Source organism: Ovis aries, chromosome 24 (genome assembly GCF_016772045.2).
Source record: "Ovis aries strain OAR_USU_Benz2616 breed Rambouillet chromosome 24, ARS-UI_Ramb_v3.0, whole genome shotgun sequence".
Classification (NCBI taxonomy): domain Eukaryota; kingdom Metazoa; phylum Chordata; class Mammalia; order Artiodactyla; family Bovidae; genus Ovis; species Ovis aries.
Window position 1 is genome coordinate 8,130,178 of NC_056077.1, and position 20,652 is coordinate 8,150,829.

General features: G+C 49.0%; 1 protein-coding gene across 2 annotated transcripts in view; it reads left to right on the forward strand.

Moving 5' to 3' along the window:
• Window positions 1-20,652, forward strand: part of ABAT (4-aminobutyrate aminotransferase) — an 85,719-nt gene that overhangs the window by 29,404 nt on the left and 35,663 nt on the right. For both annotated transcript variants that reach the window (XM_004020759.6, XM_042239901.1), the window contains exon 2: window positions 16,375-16,489. In XM_004020759.6, coding sequence (XP_004020808.1) covers window positions 16,420-16,489 — 70 coding nt within the window. In that variant the 5' untranslated portion in view covers window positions 16,375-16,419. The remainder of the gene's footprint in view (window positions 1-16,374; window positions 16,490-20,652) is intronic.

Below are 20,652 nucleotides of genomic sequence, written 5' to 3' on the forward strand. Positions count from 1 at the left end.
ACGGCAGGATGAGCCCTCCTATTTTAATTTTTTATTGAAGTTTAGTTGATTTTTTTTTTTTTTTGATGTATGAGCTCCTTTCAAATGATAACAAGATAAACAAAGATGGATGTTAAAATGCTAAGTAAGGAATTGAATTTGCATCAGTAGGTTGGCAGAACCACTTCTGAATGCATCTGCCTTCTGGCCCTAGAAAATGAAGTGAGGGTCACCTTGAAAGGGCATTTTTGCTCAAGCCCCCAAAGAGATCCTTGCCTTTTGTCATAAGGGCTAAAACAGCACATAGGCACACATACACATACATACACGTACACACCCACACAACTTCCTCTCTGAAACTCGAAGGCTCAGGGGGTCCCTTCAGGGTACATTTCGCTTTCTTCCTCCACAAGACAGGAGGGATTTGCTTGACATATGGGGGGCTTATGACAAGGAGATGTAGGAAACTTTGGCTGGAACATGCTCACAGTGTTTATTTCTGTGGTCGATTAGAAGTTCCTTTTGTATTTTTTGACTGAAGCAGCCCAGGCCTCAAGAGGCAAGCAGGTTGAGAAAGGGAGATTTGATTTCCAGGGCAAGATGTGGAAACCCTGGCAACTTGCCGTTTAAGATCGAGCAGTTGGTGCGTGAGGGCAGGAGGCCACGTCACTCCCTGGAAGGGAATTCTTTGTGCTTCTCTATTCCTAAATGTTTGGGAGGCTTGGCGGCTGGTATCTGCGGTGAACGCTGCTGGTGGGCTGGGCAGTGCCCTTGGCATTTTGAAGGAAAGAACAGATCCAAAGACAAGGACCAGCCTCAGGAAGGTTCCAGTTCACGTAGGCGTGGACCCTGCTTATTCAGCACCTCGCCCTCGAGACTTCGCTGCTATTTGTGATTCTAAGTCGCTGCCCTCATTCTCCTACGCTGCAGCCTCTGTCTGCAGAGGCCCTGCCACCCTGGCCCACCTGCCAAAGTTCTAATCACCTTTAAACATCCTCCGTTACTGCTTCTGGGAACCTCTTAGACCCAGGTAGACCGGATGCCCTACGTCTTCCTCTGCAGGCCCCCAAGTCCCCTGCATCTCTGGCATCAGGTACCCTGTAGACTGCTTTCTGCATTTACCCATGAGCTAAAGTTAACTTTACAAGGAGTCAGAAAAATATGAACACATTCAAAGTGACCCGTCTGGACTCTTAAAATATCAGTGGCATGAAAGGCAAAATGGCTGAGAAATGGTCCCAGGTTAAAAAGAGATGAAAAGAAAGAAAAAAATGAGAGAGAGAGAGATGAAAGAGCCTTGCACATGAGTGTAGTGATGAGTGGTTCCCAGGGGGAGTCTGAAAAACAGAAAGAGCCACCAGACATGTTTTGGGGACAAATGGGGAAATTTGAATACAGAAAATATTTGATACTATTATGTAAAGAATCCACCTGCCAGTTCAGGAGACACAGGTTCTATCCCTGGATTGGGAAGGTCCCCTGGAGAAGAAAATGACAACCTGCTCCAGAATTCTTGTCTGGGAAATCCCATGGACAGAGGAGCCTGGCGGGCTGCAGTCCATGGGGTTGTGAAAGAGTTGGACACGACTTAGCGACTAAACAGCAACAAATTAAGTCAATGGTGAATTTCCTGAAGGTGGCATATGTCGTGTCTCAGATCATTTGTACTGAAGTTCTAGGAGACAAGGTCTCGTTTTCAGAATGTACAGGCTGGAGGATTCAGGGATGAAATATCACAGAGTCTGCAAGTACCTCTCAAAGAATTCAGAAGAGAGAGAATCAGTACATTGATTGATAGATGGGATAGGTACATATGTGGCTCAGTGCTAACGGCTGGTGATTCTGCGATTATAGTTGGTTGGTGAGCAACTTGCAACTTTTCTGTAGGTTTGAGACAGTTTGAAGCCCCACCACGTGCTGGACATTCTGCCTAGCTCAGTCCGTGGACGGCCTGAGAACCCCTGGGAACCACTCATCACTACACTCATGTAGTTGGACGGCCTTACTTAATGCTCAGAGAAGCCCCAGGTTGGGGGAGTTCGGTCATACCCATTTTCCAGTTGAGAAAACAGAGACAAAGCCAGATTCCGGCCCCAGCCCAAATCCGCACAGTGCCACTGCTCTACCGCCTCCCTTCTGGGGAAATTACGAAAGGAAGTCTTGCCCACTTCCAGTCTGAATCTGAGTGAGTTCACATCTTCACTCTGGTGTAGAGGTTAAGAGCACTGGATCAAGAGCCAGCCTGGGCTTGTAGCCTGGCTCATCTACTTAGTGGTTCTGTGTTTTGGGGCAAGTCACTTAACCTCTCTGTGCTCCCATTTCTTTTTTGGTAAGAGAGTATGATAACTGTAACTGCTACAGAGAGCCATTCTAAAAATTAAAAGCCCTAGTATATGTAACGGAGAAGGCGATGGCACCCCACTCCAGTAGTCTTGCCTGGAAAATCCCATGGATGGAGGAGCCTGGAAGGCTGCAGTCCATGGGGTCGCTGAGGGTTGGACACGACTGAGCGACTTCACTTTCACTTTTCACTTTCATGCATTGGAGAAGGAAATGGCAACCCACTTGAGTGGCTCAGATGGTAAAGAATCTGCCTGCAGTGCAGGAGACCTGGGTTTGATCCCTGGGTTGAGAAGATCCCCTGGAGAATAGAATAGCAACCCACTCCAGTATTCTTGCCTGGAGAGTCCCATGGACAGAAGAGCCTGGCCGGTTACTGTCCATGGGGTCACAAAGAGTCAGACACGACTGAGCAACTAACACACACACACACACACACACACACACACACACACAAGTGATCTCTAAATATTGTTGTTGCTCTTCCTATTACTCTTGTAAACCTGGCGTCCTTGCCTCAGCCAGTAATGGATAATCCTAGAGGGGTCTTTCTCTTCCACACCCAGGCCTGGCTTGCTTTCTAGACCCTGGCAGTCTCTACAGAGATATCAGGCTGGGGTTGGGGGGTGTGGTGAGAGACCGTCTTACCCCACCTCTCCCCAGCAGAGCTGCCCTCCACAACTCACCTGCGAACCAGTTTCTCAGGTATGCTGTGAAAACCTCCAGGGAAATACACACCAGTTTAGTCAGAGCTCGTAAGCCCATGAGCTCCCCGGAGCCTTCAAAGTCCGTCCCCAAGGCTGGAAGCAGGCGCCTGTGTTTCGTCTGTTGGGTGTCGCTCTCACCGCTTGACGTTTTAGGGGCAGCTCCACAGGGTGATCAAGAAAGAATCTCGACCGGGAGTGTTCATCCCTCGTGGCCTTTTGGTTTTGTGAACCGGATGCTTGCACACCTGAAAAGTCATCCTAGGAGTGGACTGTGGGGGCCGGGGGGCGGGGGTCGTGTCTCAGTCCTGAGCAGCTGGGGTGGTCCTCGGTCACCCTGGTCCCCCTCCACCTCCCCCTTTTGAGAGGTGGGAAAGGAAAGGACTGTCACCATGGTGATCACAGAACCCAGGCTGCCTCGGCAGGACCCTGTGCTTGGAACATCCCGCGTGTGAGGTGCTGCTCGGTGCTGGAGGTGATGGGCTGAATGAACAGGCCACTCTCTGTCAAGGGATGCCAGTGACTCTCATCACATTGGGAAATTATCTTCTTTGTTTATTTATTTATTGTCTGTCTCTTCGGCCGGAACAGAGGGCCAGGACTCTGCTGTCTGGTCCCACCACCTCCGCCTAGGTCGTTGGGATTTACTGTTGTGTGTTTAGGTGACAGGCGGTCAGGAAATAGCAGAGCCTGATGGCAGACCTGTGAATGAATGAATGAGTGAATACATGCATTTCACAGGCTAAAGGCAGAGACAGGGATTGTGAACAGATTGTCACAGTACAGGTGAACATTCGTAAGAATATGTGTGTAAATCTGTGGCTAATCTAATCATGACAGATACTGACAGTTGGAACAAGGTGATAGGTAGAGCTGAGTTCGTCTTGGGTGTTTGCTTTTTTTTTTTTGCACGGGGTGGGGGGCCACCGTTCAGATTGCAGAATCTTTGTTCCCGATCAGGGATCGAACTTAGGTCCCCTCCAGTGGAAGCTCAGAGTCCTAACCACTAGACCTCCAGGGAATCCCCCTGAACTTTTTTATTAAAAAAAAAAGAAAAGAATGATTGCTGAGATTTCCCTGGTGCTCCAGTGGGAAGCAGGGGGCATGGGTTCCATCACCAGCTGAGGAACAAAATTCCACATCCCTCAAGGTGCGGCCAAAAGAAAAAAAAGAATGATTACTGGAGAAATACAGATGAGTGGTGTATAACCCTGAACTGAGTGCCAGGAAGGCTTCTTGGAGTTGGTGGCCAGAAATGGCCACTCTGAAAAAGCACCCAAGATTCAGGGAATACCCACAGGAGGAGGGGGCAGAGAGGACAATCCAGCAGACAGGATCTCGTGAGAGGTGACCTGGAGGAAGCAAAGAGCAGAGTGTAGGTGAGTCAGCGCCCAGGGGACAGGGGGAGGGGCGGGACATACAGGTTGCAGGCGGTGGGGGGGGTGGGGGTGGGGGGTACCCAGATAAGCATCTGGGCTTTATCCTGGGGGTAGCAGGGAGCCAGGGAATGTTGGGGCCCCCATGTAAACTAAGATGATTTCAATATAAAGCTTTTAATTCCTTCCTACAACCCTTACCTTTTTGCCTGGAGGATGGCTGGGGGTTTTGTACCTGTCTCAAGGAGTATCCTTCCCTGGTGGTTCAGTGGTAAAGAACCCGCCTGCCAATTCAGAAGATGCAAGAGACTTGGGTTCGATCCCTGGGTTGAGAAGATCCCTTGGAGGAAGAGGAAATGGCACCCACTCCAATATTCTTGCTTAAAAGAGAATCCCATGGACAGAGGAGCCTGGCGGGCTATCCATGGGATGGCAAAAGAGTGGGACACGACCGAGTGACTGAACAGAAGCAAGGAGTATCATTTTAGAGATGTGCTTTTTTTACTTAGCAAGCCTGTTTTCCTAAAATTGTCTAAACGCATAAAATGGAGGCATTTTTCTCAGCGGGAGGTAAGGCAGAAGTAAGGCAGAGAATGACTGCTGATGACAGAAACCAAGGGGGGTTTGGACCCCTGGGTGGGTTTCTCCTCCAGGGAGCATGCCAACCAGGATAAATTCCATCCCAGGTTTTGTTGTTGTTGTTGTTGTTGGCAGCGGGGGGAGGTGGGGGAGCTGTGCCACGAGGTATACAAGGCTACCTCAGTGGCTCAGCAGTAAAGAATCCACCTGCAATGCAGGAGTTGTAGGAGACTCAGGTTCAATCCCTGCGTCAGGAAGGTCCCCTAGAGGAGGGCATGGCAACCCACTCCAGTCTTTTTGCTTAGAGAATCCCATGGACAGAGGAGCCTGGTGGGCTACAGTCCATGGGGTCGCAGAGTCAGACACGACTGAGCGACTGAGCGCGCACGCATGCAGCATCCGGAATCTTAGTTCCCCAGCCAGGATAGAGCCTAGGCCCCCTGCAGTGGACGCCCACAGTCTTAACCACCGGACCAGCAAGCAAGTCCCCATCCCAGTTTTATTTACTCTGAATATCTGGCTCTATGTGGACAAAAGACAGGAGAGGCGATTGATGTTTTGCACTTCCTTGACACTCTGCTTTGCACACTGATAATCACCAGCAGCTGGGACCAGCCTTCCTCCTCAGGTTCAGGTCCCAGCCCTTTCTTTGGCGCTCTATTGTGTCCTCGGGGCCCCACTCCTTTCGATAAAAAAGCTAAACAAGGCATTGCAAGCTGTAGGGTTAAGAGCTTCAGCCACCTGCCCTCTGGTACCTTGGGAAGCCTCCCTAAACAGACAGGCTACATTTGATGTCTCAGATGCTGCCAGACTGCAAGGGGGATGGGGGGAGGTGGATAAGACTGGCATGAGGATCTTGGAAATCAACACACATGTGTCATCCAGAAGGCCCCAGGTTTTGGCCAGGGTCACGTGATTGACGGCCATTGTGCCAGTCAACAGCTCGATTGGTTCAGAAGACGATGCATCAGGGGCTTTTTCATGACTCTGTCCTTGGATCTCCCCTCCTCTTCACTGTCTCTCCTGCACCAAAATTTTAAAAGCATAGGCTAGAAGAATTGGGAAGCAAGAAAAGGTAGGCAAACTTGGTCATATATTGATTTTTTTTTAATTTTATCTTTTGGCCATTCCACATGGCATGCGGGATCTTAAGTCTCCAGACCAAGGATTGAACCCACACCCCCTGCATTGGCAGCATGAAGTCTTAACCACTGGAGCACCAGGGAAATCCCTCATATACTGATGTTTGAAATGTGCAGGCAGCACTCTCTGTTACCTGGAGCGGTCCTGAGTGCTGTAGAGTCACAGAGATGTTGCTTCATGCACACCAAGGACCTTACGTGCCTTAGGGTAGGATAGAGTGCCTCGTGGAATTCAGACCTCTGCACCCTGAAAGGGAAGGTGGGATAAGAACTGGGATGTAGGGAAAGTGCCAAGTGTGGGCTGAGGTTGGAAATGAGTGTGAGGCCAAAAGATGAAGACTTTCTTGGGACTTCCCTGGCAGTCCAGTGGTTAAGACTCCATGCTTCCAATGCCAGGGGTGTGGGTTCGATCCCTGGTCAGGGAACTAAGTGTCCTCATGCTGCAGCCAAAAAAAAAAAAAAAAAAAATGCACAAACAAAAAAGATGAAGATCTTCAGGAAGACTGCAAACAGTGACAGCTGTTAGGTATTTTTGTCCCTGTAAAGGAACTGTTTGTTGGTCTCCGTTGATTGATGAGGTTTCTGGGTAAGGACCACAACCACCAATCTGGTAATATTCCCCGATCTTGGTCTTCAAGCCCAGAGGGCCCTGGTTCCAACCCAGCTCCACGATCTCTGGCTGTGTGTCCTTGTGCAACTGTCTGAACCTCTCTGAGCCTGTCCCCTCACCTGAAAAATGGGAAGAGTAGACTTTGCATTTGGGGAGTAGATGAGATGGTGTGGGTCACGTTTGGCACAGCAGGCATTTGTTTGCTGAATCATAGCAGACCCTCCATCAGATCCTTTGAATTTCTGAAGCTAAGGCATTTCCAGGGGATTGTAGGAATACTGTCAGGCGTAGGTGGTAACTCCTATCACCAAAAGAGTGTTTCCAAGTTGCCCTCGGTGCAGACTGGGGAGAAAATAAATGGCTCGTTTGTAACACGCTGTGGTATTTGCACCCTCAGCAGTTCCTGGAGTCCTTAAAACGATCTGGTTTCTCTGAACAGGAAACGTGTCTCTTCTCATCACGCAGGCCTTATCTGCTGGTTTTTCCTGTCCACCCCCCCCCCAACTCCTCCACCTCTCGCAGGAACGCTGGGTCCCCAGGGCAGAGCAGAGCCTGTGTTCACTGGATCGACACCTGGTAAACATTCATGAAACTGAGCAAACAGACTCCAGCCCGCTGGCCCAAGTTAGCTTGTTCAGCGTTGGCACAGCATCTTTCCCAACCCAGATTCTGTTCTCTCACTCCCGCTCCCTTGTGGGGTCAGAAATCCGGAACTCACCCAGCACTTCCAGGACGTGTCTTTCTGCTTATGTCCTGCCTCCAGAACGAAGCCTCTGCCTCTCCCATTCAGGGCTTGGATTCAAAGCCTTGTCTGTTCTTTTCTCCTGTATTCTAGAGACGCCATGTCCATGCTGCCTACATGAGAGATTTAAGTTTACCTTATTCTTCCTGACGGGGCTTCCCAGGAGGCTCCATGGTGAAGAATCCGCCTGCCAGTGCAGGAGACACGGTTTGATCCCTGGATCGGGAAGATCCCCTGGAGGAGGGCATGGCAACCCACTCCAGTATGCTTACCGAGAAAATTCCATGGACAGAGGAGCCTGATGGGCTACAGTCCATGTGGTCGCAAAGAGCCGGACAGGACTTTGTGACTGAGCACGCACACACACATTCTTCCCGATAGAGCCTAGGGGGCTGGGGCAGTGTGGGCAGGTGAACTGGGAGACAGAAACCTAAGGATGGAGAGTTTGAGGCAGACAAGCTTCTGTCTCGTGGAAGCTAGATCTTCAGGCTCGAGCAGGGCCACAGATTTGCACGTGCAAATGGTCCCTCCCAGGACGTTAGACTGTAGAAGAAATGCCTTCCGTACAAGGTGGAGGTTTCTTTGGAAACAGAACGTGGCCTGCGAGGAGCAGTCTCTTCTACATCCTGTGTGCAGGCTTCAGTTGGCCAAATTCTGTGCCTCGTGACTGTGTGGGTAGGTCTAATTCTTCCCATTTCACAGATGAGGAAACTGAGGCCCTGGTGAGCTGAGCAACCTTTTTTTTTTTTCGGCCATGCCATACAGCTTGTGGAATCTTCGTTCCCCAACAAGGGATTGAATCTGGGCCCTTACCTGGGCCCTTGGCAGGGAGAGTGCGGACCTCTAAGGAATTACTGAACTGAGCAACTTGCCCAGTCATCGAGCTACTAGGTGGCACATTTGAGCCCAGTTTCTGGCTGACGTTACTTTCTCAACTGCACCCTCGGTCTGTCTTAGGAGTCAATACTTGCCCATTTCTAACAGTATTCCTCTCCCCTTATACAAGTCAGTGATGATTGTATGGTGTTCCATCAGCAGGTTATAGGAAATCATGAATTCATGAAAGCAGGGAGGAAGGGCCGGGGTCTGTTTTGCAGAGAAAGCTGGGGTGGGGAGGGGGCCTAGAGGAGGGAAGCCAGGTCCGAGATAAAACCTTCTGTCCCAAGGCCATCATCACAGGCCCTTGAATGGGGCCCTGTTAGCCATCTGCAAAGGCCAGGCCTCTGGCTTTATTGGTTGCCATGGCGACCCCTGGCCTTGACAATGGAGGCCCACTTAGCTTGAGCCCGTCATTGTGTCCCACTGAGTCTGCAGAAAAGCCGACAGTTGGGGCTGCAGACAGGGAAAGGAATGTCCCCAGCCTCTGCCAGCGTTTCTGTCTCCGTTCCAAGAGCAGATAGAAGAATGAGAGAGAGTATCTGGGGGGGCCTCAGAGAAGTCCAGAGGTTCCATCTCCAGCCAGTGACACATGCGAATGGTAGAGAGATGAGTCCGTCTTCATCGGATGGTTTTGGAGCGTTTAGCATGTATTCAATGATGGTTTGCAGCGCGGCACTGGGGCTGGGGATAGCTGTTCACCCACAGCCAGGCCATGAGTCAGGTGCAATTGCGGTTGTCCCCATTTTACAGAGGAGGAAGCTGAAACCCAGAGAGGTTACTTAAGATGCTCAAGGTCACACAGCAGGCGAAAGAGGCTGGTTTCACATCAGGCACTCCAGCTCCCCAAAGGGCCACCTTGGTCTTCATTTTTTTCTCTTCTTTTTCATCTTTGGAATGTTTAACTTTCAAAGCCATTTCCAAGGACCTGGGGACAGTGCAGACCTGGGTCAAGTGCAGGGCCCACCGTCTACCCCTTAGGAAGGTGGTTGTAACCCTGCCTCGGGAGCGTTGCCAATCCCAGGTCACACTCATGGGTGTCCCCGGAGGGAGGGGGTGTCATAGATGGAGGGCTCCCCTGATTCTCACCAGCAGCAAGGGTAAGAATCACTGGCTTTTGAGCCCCAAGACCGTGGGGGGTCATTCACCCCTGAGCCTGTCACCGGAGGCAGACACAAGATGTCACACAGAAGGTACAATGCACACAGTAGGTGAGCCATAAGCGGCAAGCAACACTGTGATTGATTGTTGTCGTTCAGTTGCTAAGTCAAACTCTTTGCAGCCCCATGCAGCATGCCTGTCTTCCCTGTCCTTCACTGTCTCCCAGAGTTGGCTCAAACTCATGTCCGTTGACTCAATGATGCCATCCACACAACTCATCCTCTGTCCCCCTCCCCACCAGCTTCTCCTCCTGCCCTCAATCTTTCCCAGCATCTGTGTCTGTCTGTTTATTCTCTATGACTTTTTATTCATAGAAAAAAATCAGAAGCTTTTTTTTTTTTCTGCCCTTTCACCTGAATTCCTCTCGCCCTATTGATTTAAACATTGCTTCTGCCCAGCCCACCCTCCAAATGCACCAGGAAGATAAGAGGCAGCAGAGGGAACTAATTAGCATTTTAATTAAAGGAACCGGGATAGGGAGCGGTGGGTGGAAACCCAAGGACTCCTGTATCTGGTGAGACCAGGGTTTCAACTTGTTTTGACTGAAACCGCACACTGAGAAACAGATTCTTTGCAGGGGCTCCACGTGTCTGAAACAAAGGTCACCCCCCACCTACCGTGTGCTCTGATGGTTCCTATTCTCTTTAGTTTATTGATTGATTGAAATTTCTCTTTTGGTTCTCATCATGGCAAGGAGAAAAGTTCCTGTCTGATGCTAGCCTGCTTTTAACACCTGTCTGAGAGCTGCTCGTCTCCATCTTAGCAAGAAGATGGGACCCTCTGCAGAAGATGGGGCCCAGCAGAGGCTGGAAACCTTGGGCAGTCAACCGCATCCAGCTTTTAATTTCACAACCTGCCTTGATTTTATTACGTTCTTTCCCTGATCACTTTTATTTGCAGCAAATGAAAGTTTGAGGGAAGGATGCTGGGCAGTGATTAGTAGGGGCTGTTGTTGATCAGTCGTTCAGTTCTGTCCGACTCTGTGTGACCCCATGGACTGCAGCTTGCCAGGCTTCCCGGTCCTTCATTATCTCCCGGAGTTGGCTCAGACTCATGTCTATTGAGTCAGTGATACCATCCAACCATCCCATCCTCTGTCACCCCCTTCTCCTGCCCTTTATCTTTCCCAGCATCAGGGTCTTTTGCAATGAGTCGGCTCTTGGCATCAGATGGCCAAAGTATTGGAGCTTCAGCATCAGTCCTCCCAATGAATATTCATGGTTGATTTCCTTTAGGATTGAATGTTTGATCTCCTTGCAGTCCAAGGGACTCTCAAGAGTCTTCTCCACCACCAGCTATAGGAAAGTAATTTTAAATAGGAAAGTTTAAAAAGCAAGTTGATCTCAAGAAGTACATTAAGTGGGGACTTCCCTGGCGGCCCAGAGGTTGAGACTCTGTGTTTCCACTTCACAGGGCGTGGGTTCAATCCCTGGTCAGGGAGCTGAGATCCCACATGCCGCATGGTGGGGCCAAAAAGACAAGGATTTCAGGGGCCAGGGGTGCCTGGCAAGCAGCCTGTTTTCCATTCAGAGTCAGGATTTCTCCAGCCCTGCCTTGATCCCAAGCCTCAGGGTGGGCTGGTGCTCAGAAAGCTCCCCCTCCAGCCCTGGATTCCTCGGGCCACCCCATCCCTTTTCCAGATGTGCAGCAGATTGCAGGGGGGGCGGGGTGGGGGGGGTGGGGGGGGCCCGGTGGAGGGGAGGCTAGTGCCACTGCTGGGGCAGGAGTGGGGGCCAGGAGCAGCGCTGCAAGGAATTCTCCATAAACTGTGCCCCAGATGCTTCTCAGGGTCAGAAGAGGCCTTAGAAACGACATGATCCTACACCCGCGTTTTACACACAAGGAAACGGAGGCCGGAAGTGGGATGTGTCTTCGATTCCAGAGCCAAACAAGGGCTGTGGTGGACAGGCAGAGACTCAGTGACTTCAGAGTTAGGGGAGGGGAGTACTATTATTAAATTGCCCTTTTAACACGAATTTCACTAATTTTATTTTTTTATTATTATTTTTGTTTTTAGCTGAGCAGGGTCTTCATTGCTTTGCACCAGCTTTTTCTCTAGTCACGGAGTGTGGGGACTACTCCCTAGTTGCTGGGTGGAGGCTTCTCATTTCAGCGACTTCTCTTGTTGTGGAGCATGGGTTCAATAGTTGTGGCTCAAGGGCTTAGTTGCTCCTCAGTTGTTCTGTAGGATCTTCCCGGACAGGGGACGGAACTCGTGTCCCCGGCATCGACAGGCAGGTTCTTAACTACTGGACCACCAGGGACATCCTTGGATTTACATATCCTCGAAGTTTCAGACATAAACAGAATCTTACAATAGGAGACCCTTTATGTCTGGATTCCTGCACTTACGATGTCTTTAAGATTCACACATGCTGTATCAGCGCCTCTTTCTTTCCTTTTCATGGTGAATAATAATCCATGGCATAGACAGACCACATGGTGCTCATCTGCTCATCCATCGGTGCCCGCTGGGTTGTTTCCACCTTTTGGTGATTGTGAATGGTGCTACTGTGAACATGTGTGTTCATGTTTTTCTTCAAGTTGCTATTTTCAGTTCTTTTGGGTGTATATTTAGAAGTGGAATTGCTGGACCATATGGTAATTCTGTGTGTAACATTTTGAGGGACCCATAATTCTCAAACCACCCACTCTAAGGCTGGGGGTTTAGGAGCTGGTCCCTGGCTTCTTCCTTGCCGTCAGCTCCCACCCCACTTGATGTTCTCCACTCAGCTCATCCTAGCAAGTCCCTCCCCCCAGCTCATCAGTGACCCCAGCATCTCATTAACATCCTGAGTACCTATTCCCTCCTTGCCCTCTGGGACTTGGCTGAAGAGGTTCCTTCTGGATAAGACAAGAGCAACTGGCACCTTCCTTCCTTCGGAGGGTCTCTAGTGGGTTCCATCTGGCAATTAGAAGATTTTTTTTTTTTTAATATTTGTTTACTTGGCTGCGCTGGGTCTGTTGTAGCATGCGGAATCTTTAATCTCTATTGAAGCATGTGGGATGTTATTGTTGCTGCTTCCGGGGCTAGTTCCCTGACCAGGGATAGAACCTGGGCCCCGTGCATTGTGAGCATGGAGTCTTAGCCACTGGACCACTGGGGAAGTCCCGTGACCTAATTCTGTGCATCTTCCATTTCACCGCTCTGAGATATCATGCTTGAGTCCATGGACATTCCACATCCTTTCATGCCTTTGAGCATTAGCTCAGCTTCGCAGGTGGCCCTAGTGGTAAAGAACTCACCTGCCAATGCAGGAGACATAAGCGATGTGGGTTCAACCCCTGGGTCAAGAAGATCCCCTGGCGGAGGGCGTGGCAACCCACTCCAGTATTCTTGCCTGAAGAATCCCATGGACAGAGGAGCCTGGCACAATATGGTTCATAGAGTTGCAAAGAGCTGGACACGACTGAAGCAACTTAGCATTCATTTCTTCATTCATTACCTCCCCTTTCTTTCTATGGCTTCTGGAACCTTGCCGCTTTTCAAGAGGCAGCACCGCCACACACATACACTTAGAATTAATTCCTCTGTTCCCCTGGCAGCTTGTTTATACCAACAAAGGTAAAGATTCCATTCTGTCTTATGCAGAATTAGCTGTTGACAGTGAACTGGGCATTTCTTTATCTACATACCCTGCCAGGTTATTTTAAGGATTTATTGACATGATGGGTAAAGCAGTTACTACATTAAATTCTCCTGTTTTCTCCCCCTCGTTCCTCTGACACTAAATTATGAGCTTTAGAAAGAGAGCAGCATTTTATTCATCTTCGCTTTCTCCTGTGTCTAGATAATGCAGTGCCTTTCGTGAAACAGGTACCTGATTAATTTTGTTGATTGGATTAGGGGGCCAGAGAAAGTGAATGAATGACATCAGCTCTTCTGATTGTTGGAAATATATTGTGCTGAGAACTAACCTCTGATAGAGATCAGGTTTCGTTATAAGGTCAGTTTCAACTGCGGGCCACTGAAATGTCACCGAGATATGTTTCCCAATGTGACATTTTGTAATTGAAAGTGTACGGGTGTGACTTTCACTTTTGCAGAGCTTTCAAATGTTAATATTCGCGTTCTCCGAGATTCTCGCATTGTCAAACACATATCTAATGGAAATTGAATAGTGTGGAGTCCTTAGTGCTCCCATTTGAGACGAATAGTCTTCAAAGAGAGAGAGCAATCGCTCTTTCTGCCTAGTTGTGTTGTTGCGGTTAGTCGATCAGTTGTGTCTGACTCTCTGCAACCCCATGGACTGCAGCCCGCCAGGCTCCATGGGATTTCCCAGGCAAGAACACCGGAGTGGGTTGCCATTCCCTTCTCCAGGGAATCTTGCCAACTCAAGGACTGACCCTTAGTCTCCTGCGTCTCCTGCACTGGCAGGCAGGCCGTCACAACTAGCACTACCTAGTTACCAGGCTGCTAAATTAACAGGGTTGCGTTGAGTTGCCTGTTCTGGAATAGACCAAAAAACCCATAGAGTTATCACAGAAAGAGTCTGGTTTCTCAGTTAATTTATGGTCACACTTTCCAAGACCATGCTTTCCTCAATATTTTCTCAGGTGAAAGGCAGCAAGATTTCCTCTCTTAACAGGAACATTTGTATTCATCAAGCCCCTTGCTTCTATAGTTAGGTGTTTTGCTAGTCACTGAATTAATCCATGTTGTCAAGAGCAAGGGTTTGGGGTTAGGCAGCCCCAAGCAATCCTATCATCAGGCCAAATACCATGACCTCTCTGAACTTCTATCTCCTCATATCAGAAATGGGGAGGTACCCTACTCCCTGGATGGTTGAGCAAATTGAGGGGGATCAAATACCCTTCAAAACAGTCACTTCTTGGAGGAGGAAATGGCACCCCACTCCACTATTCTTGCCTAGAGAATCCCATGGACAGAAGAGCCTCGCAGGCTACAGTCCATGGGAGTCGCAAAGAGTCGGATGTGACTGAGCAAGCTCACACATTAATTAAACGCATCAATGTTTTTAGAGAGGGATATGATCAATTAGTTTGAGAAGCACTGCCCTGGGGGTCCTCTGGTCTCATTTCTTTCCCACACCTAGAGTTGCTAATATTTCCCACCCTATCTCTTTTGACTTTTTTTTTTTTTTTGGTGGCAAAGGGAAATAATAACATTTCAGCAAAAGATGGAAAATTTCAAAATCACTCCTATTCTAAGCTTCCAGATAATAGTGGTTTCCACTGTGTGTCTATGTGTTCCCTTCTAATCTTTGTCCACATGCAAGATATATTTTTTTCATAAAAGCCTTCTGTTACAACACTGAAAAAAAAAAAAAGCAGTCACTTCCATCCTGGAGGATTCTGGTGGCTTATACGGTAAAGAATCCATCTGACGTGCAGGAGACCCAGGTTCAATCCCTGGGTTGGGAAGATCCCCTGGAGAAGGGAATGGCTACCCTCTCCAGTATTCTTGCCTAGAAAATCCCATGCACAGGGGAGCCTGGTGGGCTACAGTCCACGGGGTCACAAAGAGTCAGACACGACTAATCACATACATGCCACACCACAGCAGAAACCAATGCAGCATTGTAAGATTACTATACTCCAATAAAAATGAATGAATTAATCCATATACAGTGAGAATCAGAAACATAATAAGATAAATGAAGGCATCCCATATTCATGTGATTGCCATTTTGTGAATAAAAATTATATTTAAAAAAAAAGCAAAACCTGAAAATTCCACATCCTGGAACCCTCTTGGTCCAGAACACACTCGGGATGGTTGGTTGTGCTGGAGAAGTCCACCCCTCAAAATGGGCCCCGGCGACTGTTCTGGATCTGCAGGGTTCCCAGCGACCCAGCCACCAACATTCTGGGTGTGGACAGGGCGGGGGGCCTCCTGGCCTCCCCCACTGAGCGGTCACCAGGACACCTGCTCTAGAGTTTCCTCCATCTGAGTTTTTCCATCATGTAGGACGCAGGCTGCTTTGCTTATCCAGATGGACGAGGCCCTCTCACCAGCTTGCCCACAGAGGGTCCTCCAGCCAACTCTGTCCTCTCTCTTTGTTTTTCCATCTGGAATGTGGGTGTAATAATCCTACCTAGATACAAGGTCAAGAAAAACACAACATGGGGAACTTCCCTTCCAATGGCTGAGACTCCAGCTCCCAATGCAGGGGCCTCAGGTTCGATCCCTGGTCAGGGAACTAGATCCCACATGTCACAGCTAAGAGTTCACCCGCGTGCTGCAACTAAGACTCAGTGCAGCAAAATAAACTAAGAAAATATTAAAAAAAAAAAACAACACAAGGTGAACAGGCTTTGATTTAAAGTGTATATACTCTGGAGACCTCCCTGGCAATCCAATGGTTAGAATTCTGTGTGTTCACTGCCATGGCCTGGGTTCAATCCCTGGTTGGGGAACTAAGCTTGCGCAAACCAGGCAGTCAAAAAAATTTTTTTAAATAAAGTGTAGGACTTCCCTGATGGTCCAGTGGTTAAGAATCTGCCTGCCAATACAGGGGATACTGGTTCAATCCCTGTCTGGGGAGATCCCACGTGCCAGGGAGCAACTAGGTCCAAGTGCCACAGCTCCTCAAGCCTGCGCTCCTCGACAAGGGAAGCCACTGCAGTGAGAAGCCTGCCCACCGCAACTGGAGAATAGCCCCGATGGCCTCCACTAGAGAAAGCCCTTTAGTTGCACAGCAGGGAAGACCCAGCAAAGCTAAAAAAAAAATTATAATTTTTTTGAATCATAAAAAATAGAGTGTACCTTCTGCATGAAAGCAAAGGCTCTGATATTAGCAGAACCTTCTCTACCATGTGGGGAAATGGTGGGGAGTGGGATGCTTGGCCATCAAGGGCATGGCCTCTGTTGGCCTGACTCTGAGTTTCTGGTTTCTTTCAGGGTCAGAGCGTGTGACAGGGGTCTCTGTTCCCAGCGGAGGGGACCATGGCCTCCATGTTGCTCACCCAGCGGCTGGTCTGCAGCTTCCAGCACAACTACCGCCTGTTGGTGCCGGGTAAGCCCTGGGGGATCTTGGCAAGGACTGGTCCTAATGGAAGATGCAATCCAGCCCAGAGACTTAGGGGTCCAGAAGAGTGCTTGGGGACAAAGGGAACTGCTGTCCCACCCACCCCCAAGAAACTGTCCCCTTGGCCTCCCCTCCCACCTCCAGCATGTGCTCCTGTGCCCGGGAGGACAGCTCAGCCATGGGCAGGGAGCTGATTTGCCCTGGAGCCGCTCTGCTTGCCAGAAGGGGCCAAACCATCCCCACGGGGACCGTTGGGGGAAATACAGAGCTAGGTTTGCTGCCAAGAAACAAGGAAACTACAAAAACCCTTGTAATTCACCTAAGAGCTTCAAGGACACTAGAGAGTGGGCCCTATCCAAGGAATGGCCACCCTGCCCCTCCCTCTCCCTTACCTCCACTCACCCTGCACCCAAATGGCCAGCAGCTCATGCAGTCACCGCAGCCCCTCTCAGTTCAGTTCAGTCGCTCAGTCGTCTCCAACTCTTTACAACCCCATGGACTGCAGCACACCAGGCTTCCCTGTCCATCACCAACTCCGGGACTTTACTCAGACTCATAGAGTCGGTGATGCCATCCAACCATCTCATCTTCTGTTGTCCCCTTCTCCACCTACCTTCAGTCTTTCCCAGCATGAGGGTCTTTTCCAGTGAATCAGTTCTTGCATTTGGTGGCCAAAGTATTGGAATTTCAGCATCAGTCCTTCCAATGAGTATTCAGGACTGATTTCCTTTAGGACTGACTGGTTTCATCTCCTTGTAGTCCAAGGGACTCTCAAGAGCCTTCTCCAACACCACAGTTCAAAAGCATCAGTTCTTCGGTGCTCACCTTTCTTTATGGTCCAACTCTCACATGCATACCTGACTACTGGAAAAACCATAGCCTTGACTAACAGACCTTTGTCAGTACAGTAATGTCTCTGCTGTTATATGCAGTCCGTCTCAGATGCTTCCGTTTTTCTCTGCCTCACTGAGTTCAGGCAGCATAGCCCAATGAGCACCCTGCCTGTATGATCTCAGGAGACCTCCCTCCATAGGTCCCACACGGACGGAAAGGCTGAATCCCAGTTTACAGATGAGAAAACTGAGGCTCAGAGAAGCCAAGTCACACAGCCCCTTGAATGCAAGTCAGATGTGGGAAATAGAGCCCACCGACCCAAACCCAAGGAATGGACTTGGAGACACCAGGTACAGCGAGAAGCAAGGCTTTAATGATGATGTTGCAAGATCAGGCGTCTGGGGGGCAAGTTACAGTGGGGTTTTTATCCTCTCGGCACCCAAGTCCCTCATTGGTTGTGTACTACGGGGTTAACAATCTTCCTGAGAAAGTCACCTGGATTTATTACTCCGACTTTGTCTGGATTTTCCTGCGCAAATATCCTAACGGCTGTTACATCAGCAAGCTGTCCCTCTAGGCTAGTTGTCCTTGAAAATGGACCACTTTAAGTTTTTCTTACGTCAGTCCAGCTCCAAACACTGGATTATTATCCACCCCCTCAATGTGCCTCCTGGGCTCTCTGGGGGCTCTGTGGTAAAGAACCTGCCTGCCGATGCAGGAGACGTGGGTTTGATCCCTGGATGGGAAAGATTCCCCTGGAGAAGGAAACGGCAACCCACTCCAGTATTCTTGCCTGGGCAATCCCACGGAGCCTGGCGGGCTGCAGTCCATGGGGTTGCAGAGAGTCAGGCATGACTTGGCGACCGAGCATGCATGCAGCTTGCCTCCCAGCAGCTCTGGGAGGAGGAAGCTTGTGGTAGCCTGCTTCGGATGCTTGCCCCTCCACGTTGCCCCCAGTTCTCAGAGCTCCATGCTTGCCACCACGATGTCCCCTTCTTATTGTGTGTCCCGTCTGCCTTCTGAAGACAAATTGTCAGTGGAGTCCTTGGTCTCCTTGTTGAATGCGGCAGGCGTTTCTATCTTGAGTGTGATAAAAAGCAGGAGTGTTCTCTCCTCTCCCACAGGCTTTATTTTTAAATATTTTAGATGTGCAGAGAAATTGCAAAGACAAAGAGATCCCACATGCTATTCACCCAGTTTTCCCCAGTCTTATCATCTTACATCACCAGGATGTATTTGTCATTGCTGAGGAACTGACCTTAGTACTTTGATCTGAACCAAACTCTAGACTTGGGTGTGAATTTCGGCAACTTTTTCTCGGGGCCTCCTTCTGCTCCAGGGTCCAATCCAGTTTCATTGTCTCCTCTGGTCTATGAGTTTTCTCCATTTTTCCTCTTTTTTTTTTAAAACCTTGATAGCCTTGAGAAGTTATTAGTGGGTTTTGAGGGTTTGTTTTATTTCGTTAGAAGATAAGCATATTAATGCTTACCCCTAATTATATAACAAATAAACTCCAATGATGCAGGTCTGTTGTGTTCCAAGTAGAAGGGAGAGTCATTAGCACGGAAGATTCATCAGATCTTAGCTGCAGCTCATGACTACCTACCTAGCACAGGCTTAGTTGCCCCACGGCTTGTGGGATCTTAGTTCCCCTGACCAGGGATTGAACCTGCATTCCCCACATTGGAAGGCAGATTCTTAACCACCAGACCAGCAGAGGAGTCCCAGGTGTTTTGTTTTAAACGAAAGCAGAGCAAATAACTCCAGTTGAACTTAATCTTGATTTTGGCTAGGCTCACATAGAGAACCCTTGCTGTTCGAGAAAATGGCATTTATTTATTGCTCTCAGAAGAAGATCTAGAGGACATTAAAAACATCGGATGGCAGCTTTTACAGTTTGGAGTTAAAAACTGACTCTCTGGATTGCACAGTCATGGAGGGTAGTGAGCATCATTATCAGACCCAGAGGATTGGGTTGAATTCACCCACCCTGCCTGGTCTTGCCTGTCAGGGCACGCCCCTGCCCTCTGGGTGTGCTATTTTATTCATGAATGAAAATGTTGGATCATTCAGTGTTGATTCAAACTTCTTCCTCCTTTTGGTAGTAATTTGCCTTTGGGAGAAGTGAGTTGTTTTGCTGCGAATGTTTCATTTCAAAAATCCACACTAGATGAGATGGACTATACACCCATGATGCTCACAGCATCTGGGAAAGGAGAGGTCCAGTGGACAGACTGCCAGCTTTACCACTTTCCATCTCTGTGATTCTGGGCAAATTAATTGACCTTTCTGAGCATAGTGTCTCCATTAACATAAGACTCACAATAACATTTACCTCCGATGGGGTTGTGAGGATTACGCGAGGTAATCCATGGAAATAACTCAGAATAATGTCCAGTATGTTCACCGTGAGTGCTCAATAAATGGACATCTGCTCACACAGCTGGATAGAAGGGGTCCTGGAAAAGGCTTTCTTGGTCATTCAAATCTTGTTCTTTTTTCTTGTGGTTTATGGCACTACATGTCTTCATTAAGTGTTGTGTTGGCATTTGGTTATTTTCCTCTACAAAAAGTCACAATTGAGATATAGTAAGAAAAGCACAAGTTTTCTGGACTCAAGTTCTGGCCTTGCAAACTCACTAGCTACGTGACCTCAGGAAACTTGCTTAACCTCTCTGACCCTCATCTGTGAAATGGGGACAGTATCTTCTCACAAGAAGGTTGTGGATTAATCAAAACAATAGGTGAGGGGCTTCCCTGGCGTTCCAGCGGTTATGACCTCACCTTCCCGTGCAGGGGGTTCAGGTTCGATCCTTGGTCTGCGATCTGAGACCCCACAGGCCTAGGGGCCAGAAACACCAAAACATAAAACAGAAGCGATATTGTAGCAAACTCAATAAAAACTTCAAAAGTGGTCCACATCAAAATAAAAAGTCTTTAAAAAAAGAATAAAATAATAGGTGAGCGTTTTCCTGAATACAGGTGAGCTTCTCCATCTTCCTTTTTCCAATAGCACATCTGCAAAAAAAAGAAAAAAAACTCACCAGACTCCGATTTTCAGGATTTCTGCCCAGCATTTTTGCCCTCTCCCATCCACACCTAGAAAGACTTGGAACACGGTAGGAACCAGTGCGGTTCCTGACCCAGGTGCACCTGCCTCACACCTGGCCTTGGCATCCCTGTCTCATGCCCCATCCATCTCCGCTGTGTCTCCCAGGTCCTACCCCACCCCGCCTCCCAGCCCTGTTTACTTATGGTCCCGGCATCCTCGTAACCACAGCTCCGCGGGACCTTACACGCTCCGCCTCAAGGTCCTT